Below are 13,970 nucleotides of genomic sequence, written 5' to 3' on the forward strand. Positions count from 1 at the left end.
CACGTTCACATACGTTATAGTTTCGAATGGATACGCTCAGTTTCACCGTTCGCCAAAAAAGCGTTAAGTGAACCCGCTCTTCAGCACTGGAGGCCGACCACACGGGGCAACACAGCACCTGGTTATGATGGATGTCGGGAAAAAGCTCGAGGCTAGAAAATAACACATGCATCTGAAAGCTCAATCACACTCACATGTTGTAAATAAAGTTATGAGGTATAGTAAAAGTCTTGAAATAGTGCAGACCGATGACCTAACAGTTAAAAGCAAGTGAAAGCGAGCTTCTGCCTGCTCTGGCTCACACAAACACACTGAAACACACACCACTGAGATGCAATCATTTGCAGAAATAATGAACCGTTACTCTGGGTGGACTTGTTGACTTTTTCACCCCCGAAATCTGGGAAAGAAATTTGCTCCCCTCTGTTTCAGGCTTCTACAATCACATTGGATTGGACCAAGCCGGAGAAAAAAAAAAAAAGTCTCATAAACCAGCCCTTAGTGCGTACCTGTGGGCAATTCATCCCACTGCTTGCTTACTTCTCACAGTGTGCATCACAGTGAGCCGGTTTCATCAACCAGCACATTTCAGCGGAGACACTATAGAGGCAGACAGCTGGTCTTGAGTGGCCAATTATGTCCGTTTATCTCCCTTCCAGGCACAGCTGTGATCAAACGGAATGAAGAAACAGGATCAAACAGCGAGGCTAAAAATCATTCTTCCGTTTCGTTCCCTTTTTTTTTTTTTTTTTTTTTGCTGCTTCCCTCTGCCTGTTTCTCTCCCTGTTACTTCCTCCCACTGTACTTCCATCCCTCCCTCCTGTCTCACCCGCTATATATATACACTTCTTAGTCTCACTATGCTTTCCTTTTGCTCATCTCTCCGGAGACGACAGAGCAGAGGCATCTGTAAAAGTTTACTGCTGAGGAAGCTTCAATCCTCCATAGCCTACTGCTGAGCATGTGTGTGTGTGTGTGTGTGTGTGTGTGTATGTGTGTGTGTGTGTGTGTGTGTGTGTGTGTGTGTGTGTGTGTGTGTGTGTGTGTGTGTGTGTGTGATCCAGTGGTTCTCATCGTACCAGAGGGGAGATCTCGAGGGGAGTTTGAAGGAGTCCCCAGTAAAACTAGGGTTCATCAATTAGCAATTCTTTTTTTGTGAAGAAAATTAACAGAATATCAACAAGTTTTCACACCTGAACAAACTATTGATTGATTTAGTTTTAAGAATCTGATGATGTCATGGTTAAAAGAAGAAACTCTTTGCTAAGGTTTAAATAAAGATTGTGGTCATGTTTAAAAAAAAAAAAACAGTGATGAATGGAGACAGAACAGAAACCTCAGTCTCTCATGTCATTGTCAAACACTCCATCCATCCACCCTGAACACAGTTTCCGTGTGAATATTTGCTCTGCTATAGGAACCTCCCTCAGTACTTCCTGCTTCGCCATTGACTCTGAACATGACTCACTTTACTGTTGATCAAATGACCAGGACAGTCTCAGAAATACAACCGCTTTTACATTCACATTGGCCTGAACCGACTTCCAGGTTGACATGGAAATATCCACACATAGAAATCTGATCCATGGTTCGTATCTTCTCACATTCAAGGTGTAATGTGATGCAAAGAAAGCCTTCACTGTGCACACTCTCTCTACTACACTGTGTTTCTCCAAAACAAGATTTGGCAGACGGGCCACTTAATCTAAGTCATGAGATCTGCAAAAGCCTCCTGAATAAGCCCTAAATCAATACAACCTAGAATGCAACCAACTTCTCCACAGCTGCCCTCCCTCACTTCCTTCTTTTGCACCTTATGCACGAACACCAATGTACCTGGAGGAGATAAAAAAAAAAAAAGAAAAAAAAAAGATATTGCCAAGTGCTCAGTCTTCTTTAAATGGACAGCTGTGAGAAACAGTGAGACTATGCATCACTGCTTGTGGTGAAAAAATGGTCCTCAGCCCCACTGTTCAGGGCGTCAGTCTGTTTGAGAATCCATGAAAGTGAATAGAGTTCCACTGTCATATTAGTTGTAAATGATCTTTAATTAAAGCTCATTTGGTTTATTAAACGACTAGTTCTCCGCTCCTTTTGACTGAGGCACTTCAAGTCCCTCACAAATGCACACCTGTAACACAACAGCGAATGTAAGTACTGAAATCTTGACCCAGCGTCACCACAGATATGTTTGATTAAATCCACTGCAAATCTTCTCTGCTGCACAGAGGGGCCGGGGGAGTTTCCAGGACCCTCCCTGCGCGTAAAGATCGTTTGGATACGTGCAAAAAACATGTACAACGTTAAACGCGTTACACCTGTGCAAAGATTGAACCATTTTTGCCTTGCCACTTTTAATAGAGGGTAGCGCGCTGAGCTTGAACCGTTCCTCACTTCGAAACCATGTGCATATATGCGCAAAGGTAAACTGCTCATTTGGCGTAAATGCATCCCATCGCTCTCACGGGCTCGAGGGGTGACGGACCTCCGCCGCCTGACTCGTTCTAAAACGGCATGGAATCGGATCTCTGTGTGACCGGAGCGCCGGGGCTGGCCTCCGGTAGACGGAAGCAGTAACCCGGTCAGATTCGCTGCCACCTCTCCGCACAAACGGCAGTAGAGGGACGGCCCTACATGGCAGCTGCCAGTCTGTCGGTAAAAAAAAAACTGTCAAGGATTCCTATAAGACTACATCACAGTGACACATCAAGATATACAACAAGAGCGATAAGGTCACTATAAAGTGAGCTGCTGCCTCACAGATCACTGACCCCGAAAGAGGTCCCGATAGGAACATTACGGGAACATCACAGTGATTTTTCATTATTGAATAGCTCTCCTGAGAACAGTCATTGATTAAGCTGCAGACTAAAATCCACAGCATATGGTAAAGATGTTTTTTTCAAGAGGACAAAAATCAATATTGGTACCAAGCCAACATCCAAAGATCCCTGATTATTATAGCACAGAGTCAAACCAGCAGCGGCGTGGACGATGAAGACGTTGCCGGTGAGGATGATACTTTATCTGTGAAATCGTCTTGTTAGAAAGTTGAAGCTCAGAGAAACGGGCGACACCAGGGCTCAACCATATCGGGAAAATTAATTTAATCTGCTTTAAACTGTTAAGGAAAAAGTAACGGATTTTATTCAGTCATAAAAAGTTGTTTACTTTTTTCTATTTTTTTTTTTAATTATTATTTATTTATTGTACCTCTCAGCCTCTGCTGTTAACGCCGACTTAGCGAGATGTCAATTGCAGAGTTCAGAGAAGGGGACTATCACAGGGATCTTCCTCCGAATTGTGCTGAAACTGACATAACCGGCGTCCTTCAACACTGGACTTCATTCATCAACGTGTTATTTGAAAGGAAAATGAAGGTTGGGTAAATTCCTAATAGTGCTTTCCCTAAAATCTTATTATTTTACGGTCATTACGCAGTTTGGTTTTGAGGGGAAAACACAATTCTTCTTAAACGAAACAATCATCCCCGGTGGATTTTTCTCTCTCTCAAAAAAAGCGCTTTCATTTCCATTTATCACTTACGTGTGACACGAATTAAAGCGGGCAGGAAAAGTGTCAAACCTACCTCCTTCCTCTGCTGTGACTGTTGGAGGCAAAAGAAAAGCCAGTAAACATCCACAGAGCCATATGAGTAAATCCATCTTTTTTTTCCTCGAGTGTGGAGAAAAAGCAGCTCTTCTCCTCCTCTGTGGTTTGCTTATGTTTATCTGAGACAAAGCTGCAGTCCAAAGTCTCCTTTTCTTTCCACTGTTTTCTGTTTCTCCCGAGCGTAACACGACTGGTGCCCCAACTCCACTACAAACGCCGGGCTGTGTTCACGGAGCTCTCCAGGAATATCAGGCTGGTTAAACTACAATGTTCGTATGGGTTGCCTCAGTGTGTGGCACTGCTTCTTGTGTCGTAGAAACTGGTCTGCGCAATTAGCGCAAAACTGATCTGAAATCAGCGCAGTTTGTCCAATAAAAACATTTTTAAAACCGCGAAATCCATTTCGGTGCTCACAGTGTCCCTCTGTCAGTCGAAACACGCGTGCCAAAATAAAGTCAACTCAGTTGACTGGCAAATTTCGAACAAAGTAGAATGCACAGGTTGAAACCACCAAGAAGCATCAGCCGCATCTGCAGATGACCATTAAGTTTGACAAAACCTGGAAAAAGTACCACGCGTCTTTCTCCTTCGGTTCGACAAAATATCCCAAAACCTTTTGCTCTCACTCTCCAAGTGGCGCATTGACTTGGTAAGAGCACCTGTGACTAAGAATCAAAAATATTTTCCCATCGATTTTCCTTTTATTACACTGCCCCGATAACAGTCCGTTCTTGCGCAAAAGATAACACTATCTCCTGGAGGAGGCAGCTCCCGTGTGCGTGCGTAAAACTGATCGGGAGACAATAAACGTGCAGCCTCTCCGCTCTCCTCCTTCAAACTGAGCGTTTCTTCGCTGAAACACGCTTTTCAGTGGGCGCTCTCTCACTCTCTCTCTCTCTCTCTCTCTCTGTCCTCCGGAATCAGTGTGTGTCTCTCTCCTTCTCTCTCTTTCCCCTCTCCCAGCAGCTCCGGCAGTGCGCTCCTTCCCCTCCGATCTCCGCCGGGTTTGTGGCAGCGTGCAGGACTGCTCACTCAGTCCCCTGTCTCGGTGTGCGTGCACGCCGTGCGCGCGCGCGTGTATCGGATTACAGTAGGCACCTCGGCCCGCCTCCATATAGCCCCTCACTGATTAAAGAGCAGTTTCATCTCCCTCTCACTCCCTTCTCTCTCTCTCTCTCTCTCTCTCTCTCTCTCTCTCTCTCTCTCTTTACCTCACCCTCTCTTACCTTTCTACATATCTCTCCCTCTCTTTCATTTTTGCCAAATTTCTCCCTGCCTCTCTCTCATTTCCCTCCAATTTCTCCCCTCTCTCTATCTAGACACTCTCTCCTGTCCACATTTATTTCCATTCCATCTCTCTCTTTTCTTCCTTCGCTTCTCTTACCCTCTCCCTAGTATTAAAGAGAATAGAGGGAGGTGGAAAGAAGAAAGGCAGAAATAAGAGGGAGAGAAGAGGCCCACAGCACAGCTTTATGAGCTTTGTAGCAGTGCTGGGAGCTTTAAAAGGAACCTGGTGCTGCTTTACAGCATTACAGCTGAAACACTGGCCATGTGCGTGTGTAGAATAATCAAAAGGGAAAGGAAGCTGATGAGTAATAATCAATGAACAAGAATACATTGCTGTGCCTCTAATAATCCATGAGTGACTAAGATTAACAGAAAAGTTGTACCATCTATGAAAGGGACAGATTTTCATGTCATGCAGAGCAGTCCCTCTGGTAATAATGGCTGAGCTTCTGGATGCAAAAATTCACACACAACTTTGCACACACACACCCACATACACACACTCTCTCTCTCTCTCTCTCCTTATTGCTGGCTCTCTCCCAGTAGTATAGTGCAGGGAGGTTGCCGGTGGGAGGTGTGTTTTAGGGCCTGTAGCGACACTGAAGCCTGTGGTCTGAAAAACAAACCAAATTTTGGCTCTGGCGCTGCCTTCCCAGGACACACCCTGCACACAGATGCGTACACATACAGGCCATAATGACACAGCTCAGTTATCTCGTGGGAAGAAAACCCCTTTTATACATCTATTTCTTTTATGACAGAGAAGAAAAATCACACAAGGGCTGATGCTTTTTCATGTGATAAAAATATTTATAGCCTCTTGTACTCTTCTGACACGAGACTTTGTGAGAACCAGCAAGCTCACAGATCACATATTTCACCAATCACAGTCCTGATCATGGTAGAGTAAGGCGATGAATATGCGAGATATATATTTTCTTATTTCTTGATCAGTTTATCTTTTACTGTTATAGCCCTACAATTACCAGCAGTCAGGTGAATCACTGATCTCAGTTCAGGACGGTGACATGTGAAACATGGGCACACACTATCAAACTGTCACTCAGATGTCTCCTAACATCTCTGGATCTCTGAAGGTATTAAGTTCTTTTTCCATGACAGCTTGATGTGTGTGTGTGTCTGTGTGTGTGTGTGTGTGTGTGTGTCAGAGTAACTGTCGCCCTCCTCATTCCTTGGGTCCCTCCAGTCGTACGACCTCTGTAACCTGTTGCTCTCGCCCCTCTTGCTGCCCTCATCCTGTGTCTTTCCACTGAAACTAAACCCCCCCCTGGCCCACTGGAATCTGTCAAGTGATGAGAGCGCAGAGCAATCACATGCTAATATCAGTCTAATATTCCTCTGAGCTGTCAGAGCCACAGTTTGTGAAAAATGTCTTATCTGGAGCAATAGAGAACAGGTACACGCTGCACTGTGAGTAAGCTAACTGAGATGTTGACTAGCAAATTGCTTCTTTTACTATTATAGTCTATCAATCACAAAGTTTTGAATATTAATATAAATGAAAAAAAGCCCCTTTAAACTTACATTTCGCAGTGGTGCTCAAAGATTACAATTTTTACAGTTTTTTATATCGACAGTGAGACATTCAATCTTTCAACTGGTGTGACATGATGAAAATAATGGAAAACAAAAGTTCAACTTTTTTGTTTCACATGGGAGCAGGACATGCTGAATGCAAAAAGTATCTTAAATCTTTGCTGGCACAAGCCGGCTGGAAGAAATCAGCCAGGAAAAGAAAGCAATAACCTCTGCGAATCATTCTGAATTCACACCAACGCACCACATGGACTGAAGCCTTCTGGACTTTCCCTTCACGCATTCTTTTGTATAACTTACGACAGTATGTTGTGAAACTAGGATATGCTAATCCATGACACCTTTTCTGCTTGCCAAGCAGTGGACTGGGTTTCCTAGAAGCCACTGCTGACATCACAGAGAGAATCCATTTTAGGGCAATGGATAGAAATGCTGCGCAGTACAGGCATCACCAGTGTTTCTAGGTCACTGAGCTCTATACCTGCAGAGTTCTCCAATCAAAGCCTGTTGGCTTGTCAGTCAAAAACCATAACTTGGCATCAAAGCAATACACAAGACCATCAGTGCCATGCATCACCGATACCCTTACATCAAAATTAGCGCAAATATGCAGGTTTTCGCTGCTAGCTGCCAAGCTGACTGGCTGACTGGCTGACTGACTGACAATGGATCTGTCTCATCTCATCCGTGGGTTGGTGCTCATGTCAGTGTCAGAGTCTCCGTATGAGACTCTTCGGTCGGTATGTGTGCGTTAGCCCTGAGCGCAGCGCACTCTGAGCTAGTTAGTGTGGCTTTTTCTTAATTGCTGTAAATTGTCTCATGGGACAAAATTTTCTGATAGAGCATGTGGTGCTCAGTTGGACCAAATGTCTTATCCCAAAGAGTCATATAACATGCTTGAGTTTTAGCATTAAGTAACCCCCCCCCCCCCCTTTGCTGTTGCCACTCCTCTTGCAGCACTGTTTACTTGGAAATGAAGGAGGCAGTGGAGGCAACATTTGCATTAATGCTCAGCGATCATATGCTGACATTCAGCTCACGTCTTATACATATACATATCTATTACAGTGAGTTTAGAGCTCCTTCCCATACACCAGGTAAACTTTAGCCCAGACATCCAACAATCAACCAGGATTTTCATTTTAAATGACAATATTCAAGCGTCTATATGTTTGTTTTCTTTTCATCTTCATTCTAAGCCGCCACTGATGTTGTGTTTCATTTCAACAGCGCGGCCAGTACTGAGGAGTCTTTTAACTCTACTGTTACTCACTACTACCTGCTAGATTTTTGACATGGTGCATGACCCCCTGTGTGTGCGAGAGTTGATTCCAAAGTTGATTTTATTAACCTGACACTACACTGGCCTCAGTCACTGAACGGAGAGCAGTAAAACACCAGTGCAATTATATAAAAACACTGTGGTGTGTGTGTGTTGCAACAGAGCTGTGAAACCAGCAGAGGGTAAGGTGATCCTTGCTCTGCGTCAGGGGAAGAACTTGTCTGCTGGCTTGTCGACAAGCACTACTGGCCCTGTCCACACCTCGCCAACACACTGCTTCCCCTGCCGCTCTTTCTTGTTCACTTGATTTGAGGAATGATTGTATGAATTAATTTGTTCCATGTCACAGCTTTCTAAATTTGAAATTTTTGTTTTTCAGTGTTATTGCTCTGTTTTGTATCTCTCATTTTTGCCACATGTAAACCTTTGAGGTTTTCTTTCCTTGTTTGCTCTTACTTTATTTTATCATTATTATTAATTTCACATTTTTTCCATTTACCCATTTATTTGTCTTTCTCTCTTTCTTTGCATTTCTCATTCATCATTTCCTTTCCTTTCCTCTCTCCAAACATTTCCCTTCTCTTTCACCCCTGTCTTTTCTCCAGGGGCAAAGTGAGATGCACATTTTGCCAATGAGTTTAACAGTGTAGACCGACTGCCCTGGGACCCCCATGGGTGAAGATGCTTTTATTTTATATATATATATATATTTTTTTTTTTTTAAAGCAATATTTACCATTTCCCTCCCTGCTGCACACTTCATATTGATGTTAACAGAGTGTTCGGCGTGTCTATGTGCACACAAAGCTTTATTGGTTCAGGCTGCCATGAGTCTCAGTAATGTTACTACATCCAAAGTAATCAGCCCAAAATGTTACCGGCCCACTGAGATTCCTCTCGATCTTCCTGATTACCACTCTGCCCACCGCTTCCCTCCCTCCATCCATCTCTGAGGTTAATGGCACATGCAGAATGCGGTGATCTCAGAGGGACCGGCAGCTCCGCGTCCATCAGTCTCTCCTCACTTCTGTGCATATGTGTGTGTTTGTGTATGTGTCTGCATGTCAGAGAGTTAAAAGATGTCCGCCTGAGTGCATAGTTGGAAACTCTCTTCGGTGTATGAGTTTTTTTTTTTGTTTTTTTTACCTGCATGTGAGTGTGTGTAATGTCAACCTGTTGGCACCTCCGCACTTCCAGGATGCTGCAGTGGCTGTATTTTGTCCAGTTTCTCACCACTGTCTGTAATGAAATTTTCAAATGCAGAGGCAGAAACATCTAATTATTAGAAAAAATACATTCTCTCTACACACACACACACACACACACACAAAATAAAAAAAAACAAAAACAGACACACTCACTCAGATAGAGTAAACATTTATGTTTGCAGACATCACCCATGGACTGACCATATTTATCTATAGCGCAACAAATATTTAATCTCCGGTGCGGGCACACCAACACTGAAAACACTCTGCAATGCAAACACACACACACACACACAACACACGGCGCACGTACACACACGTGCTCCCTGTGGCCTCATCAATAAGCTATATAACTGAGCAGGTCTTACAGGAAGCCGCAGTAAATTAGTGTGTCAACAGTCAACATGGGCTGCACTGACACGGAGCAGAGCGGAAACATGCTACACACACACACACACACACACACACACACACACACACACACACACACACACACACACACACACACACACACACACACACAGGGTAGTACAGATATACAGACAGATCTGTGAAGATTTACACACAAGCAGAGATGCACACTTGCACAGACACACACCCACACGGACAAATGTGTGAAGAGAGGCGCACATACACACATGGAGCTGACAAGTCCACGATGAACAAATGCACATGCACACACACACACACACACACATACACACATACACACAAACACACACATGCACACACACAGGGAATAGTTGTACTCTCTACATTTACCTGAATATTATACGTACACAGATCTCGGCAGGAAACTGCATTTGTATTGTCCACCCGTGGTGCTTGGTGTGTACATGTGTGTGTGATCTTGTGTCTGTAGTACTATGTCCGTGTGTATGTGTGTGTGTTTTCGAGTGTGGGTGCACAAGTAAGTGGTGATAATCACAGTGCAGCCTGTGGAGACTGCAGGGAGTCCACTCAGCTATTAGCAAGGACACGGAGGTGATAGAGACAGACAAATATATACACAACCGCACCCACACAAACAAGCACAGACGTTCACTGATACATCGACTCACACACACACACACACACACACACACACACACACACACAGTCATTGTCCAGGGATCACAGTGGGCTGTCAGAGCTGAGCCCAGTCTGTGAAGAAATGTTTGGTCTCTTTCTAATAACTTTATTGTTCTCTCTATCATCGATCTGTCTTTTACACTCCGTTTCCTCTTCATTTACCAACCTTTTACTCTCTCTGTGCTTCCCCTCTGTCTCTGCATGCCTCTGTCTGATTTTCTCATTTTCTGCTCTCTCTCACTACATTTTTTCCCCTTGCCCTTCTTCTGTGACTTTCCCCCTAGCAGCAGCAGCAGCAGCAGCAGCAGCAGTTAGTAGCTTTGTGTTGCACTGTAACTGTCCAATGACTTTGTTTCCTGTACTCGTCAGTGTTGTAACCGAAACGTTACCATGTATGTGGAGTAGGTATGAAATTGACATTTCGGTTTTTTTTGTTCTCGTGAACTGCAAGGATCTTGGGTTCATAACTTCAATGTTAATTATCTGTAAGATTAGATGTTGAATTTTTGTTTGACACATTCAGAAAATGAAATGGTGCTGTGTATAAATAGACTTGAACAGTGCTTATCAGTCTCTAAGATGATTGGCCATTATGCTCTTTTATAAGGTTGCATAAATTACTTTTTGAAGACTTATAGTTGGAATGTACTTTGCTTGAATGTTAAATTATGTCTGTTGAGCAATTTTCTTGCAAAGCTGTCACTAATGGAGATCGTTTTCAGTGTGTGACCACTATGTCAGATCTTTTTGATGAAGTTGAAGTCCATTTATACTTAAAAAACATAATGTTCCCAGCCTGCTGAAAGCAATGAAAAGATTTTCAAATAACTACTGAACCACACCCATCACCTCCGTTGATGGCGAGCAGAGATGCTTTCAAAGGAGAGATGGGAAGATCAAGTTCTGCACAAAAGCTTTAAGCACAGATAGATTCTCTCCACTTCAGCACTCCCTGTTTTTCAGCTGAACGGACTCAGATGGTTTTTACACATCAGGGGATGTAGTTTGTTTTAGTGTATCACCACCTTGACTGAAAGAGGGTGCCTGGATTGGCAAACCGCAAACAAGCACAAAGCTTTCATTAACTGGGTGCAGCTTTAATTATTTAAGCTTTTTATGGTCCTCGCAGAACAAAAATCATTGTGCACTTACACAGGCAAGTAAGCCAGGGCTTCAGTCTGATCATAAAGATTTATTTTCTCTGCTCCTCTTAAGCTGACATTTTGCACTTACACGGTTTTGGTGCGACAGCTGAGGTACTGTGTTTAGCACCATCAGTCACTGTCTGACAAGACAAGACAGTTACAGTGCTGAGAAAATCGGGAGAGGAGAGACAACCCCTCTTTTCACCCCCCTTCACACCCCCCCCCCCTTCATCACCCTCTATTGTTTTCTTCACTCTTCTATTATTCTAACCTCAGATCACTTCATTAGTCACCCCATTCTTCTCTATTTAAGGCACCACCAATAGAATGTCAGTAATTGGAACTAACTGTACTTTAGTGCAACACACACACACACACACACACACACACACACACACTGTTCACAATCCACTACCCTCCAATTGCAGACAGTACAGTCGTATGTATGGTGGTATTGTTAAAGAAAAACAAAAGACAAACCTGTTCATGGGCAAGTCACTCAACTGTAACACTGGGAATACAGACAGGAATGGGTCACTGGTCACCAGTATGCAGTACACACACACACACACACACACACACACACACACACACACACACACACACACACACACACACACACACACACACACACACACACACACTTTCAATGACGGGACATCTTCACATCCTTCTCTGTCTAATGACATTATCAATAACGGCGGCCTCAGGGAGATGTGTGAGTGTGTCTGCTTGTGTTTGGGGAGTGGATCCCTCGGGCTGTGGAAAGCACAATAACAGTGGTTTTCTTTGCAGGGGATTTCCTTGTTGTCTTAGATGACACAAACTGATGGGATTATCAGTAATGGCTTAATCATGATCACATACAACACAGACACTTACACACACAAACACACACACACACACACACACACACACACACACACACACACACACACACACACACACACACACACACACACAAATACAAAGACAGAGCGGTCCCTGATCATGATAAGATGATGGGGTCAGGAAACCTAACACAGATAAAGTGGCCTCTAACCCCTGAGAGGGCTGATTACACGGGCTGTATCAGTGTGTGTGTGTGTGTGTGTGTCATGTTACAACAGCACTTGTGGCTTCTCTCTCGTCTTTCACATTTTTTCTGTCCTCCACTCGTCTTCACTTTTTTTTTTCCCTCTACATCCTCCTTTCTCACTCACCCTACTTTCTTACTGGAGGCACACTTACTTCTTACACCCCGATCTTTTCTCTCTCCTTACCCATACACAGCACAATCGGCCACCACTCCTTTCCTTTGTTCCTTTCATCCTCCTGTCCTTCCTTCCTTCCTTTAGAGAGACTGTTTGAGTTCCCCTTCCTCAGCGCCCTCTGTATGCTAATGTTGACTGTAAACACCTTGAAGTGATCTAGCCGTTTCTTGGCTTGCAATTAACGGAAACAATACTCATCTGCACACAAGCAAACACACACACGGAAGAGTTTCACTATCGTGGATAATTCAAGACTGCTATTTACCTGTGGAGTATTAGTTGCACAGATGCACCTGTGAGCTCAACAAAAAGACAGAGGGGAAATATTCACCTACACACAAACACAAACACAAACATACACACACACACACACACACACACACACACACACACACACACACACACACACACAGACACACACACACAGACACACACACGCCAAGGACTCCCATCGTGCCTGCACCGCTCACACAGCTCATTTCCAAGCTATTCTATATAGCTCATATTGAGTACTGGTGACATTTCCATCTCCTATAGGGGACTGAAATGGAAAATATTTTGACCTTTATGTAACCATACTTATAGGATTGGAGGGAGGGATTGTCGGCAGGAGGAGTGAGGCGGCGGATGGAAGGGTGGCAGAACTGAAGGATGAAGAAATAGCTTGGCCATCGCATCACGACACAGAAATTTCAGAAGGGCAAAGCAGTCAATGCCGGGGTGAGAGAGATTGAGAGGGATACTGAATAAGGCAGTGTTAAGATAGAAAGTGACTCCGCATCGAAAAAATCCACAAAGGGCTGTGTTGCTCGTGGCATGTTGCCACAAGTAGAAGAGGAATTACAAACCAGGAAGCTGAGTTTGAGAGATACATCCATGAGTTTGAAGGTTTATCCGACTCCAAAGCTCTGCACAGCCGTTTATAATAGTATGACGCAGCATTTTATGAATCATTTTACCCAGTTTCTCAACAATCACAAGGTTAACCGTCCGTGTCACATAGTAATCAAGCAGGAGTATGTCTTTGCATGTGTTTGACTGGCTAACACAGGCTACTGCTGCATCAAAAATTGAGCCGGTTCCAAGTTCGGGACGGACAACTGCTGCACTTTTCTGTCCTCTGTGTTTGAGCTGCCTGCTGTGCCAGTGTCATGGACTCTGATATATTATTACACTGCTATTATTTGTTGGTCTGAATACAACCTAAACAGAGTGAAAGAAGAAAAAACAGAAATGGAAATAGAATGCGTGAATGAGGGAAGCTGGCATGGATTGTTGGATGCATTCCCATGCTGTTCAACAGTGAATATTTACATGAATGAAATATTGCCTCATTCATTGTGGTATAATATAATGGTGATTCACCCTCTGGCTTACAGGAAGTTGGTTGGAATAAACATAAGTAAAAGTGGGAAGTAAGCATGAGCTATAATTGCGGACTGAAAATAACTCCACCTACAGAAACCAAAATTTAAAAATGACAAACTTGAGGATTACCACTTTGATGATGTGAATTAAGGGGGGAGTGACTGGGGGAACAAATGTATAGTTGTAG

General features: G+C 43.7%; 1 protein-coding gene across 2 annotated transcripts in view; it reads right to left on the minus strand.

Moving 5' to 3' along the window:
* Positions 1–4,325, minus strand: part of LOC111218136 (neuropilin-2-like) — a 92,836-nt gene extending 88,511 nt beyond the window's left edge. For both annotated transcript variants that reach the window (XM_022740267.1, XM_022740266.1), the window contains exon 1: positions 3,590–4,325. In XM_022740267.1, the coding sequence (XP_022595988.1) occupies positions 3,590–3,665 (76 nt within the window). In that variant the 5' untranslated portion in view covers positions 3,666–4,325. The remainder of the gene's footprint in view (positions 1–3,589) is intronic.
* Between the last annotated feature and the right edge of the window lie 9,645 nt (positions 4,326–13,970).

The sequence above is a fragment of the Seriola dumerili genome, unplaced genomic scaffold (genome assembly GCF_002260705.1).
Source record: "Seriola dumerili isolate Sdu_G_001 unplaced genomic scaffold, Sdu_1.0 BDQW01000052.1, whole genome shotgun sequence".
In the NCBI taxonomy this organism is placed as follows: domain Eukaryota; kingdom Metazoa; phylum Chordata; class Actinopteri; order Carangiformes; family Carangidae; genus Seriola; species Seriola dumerili.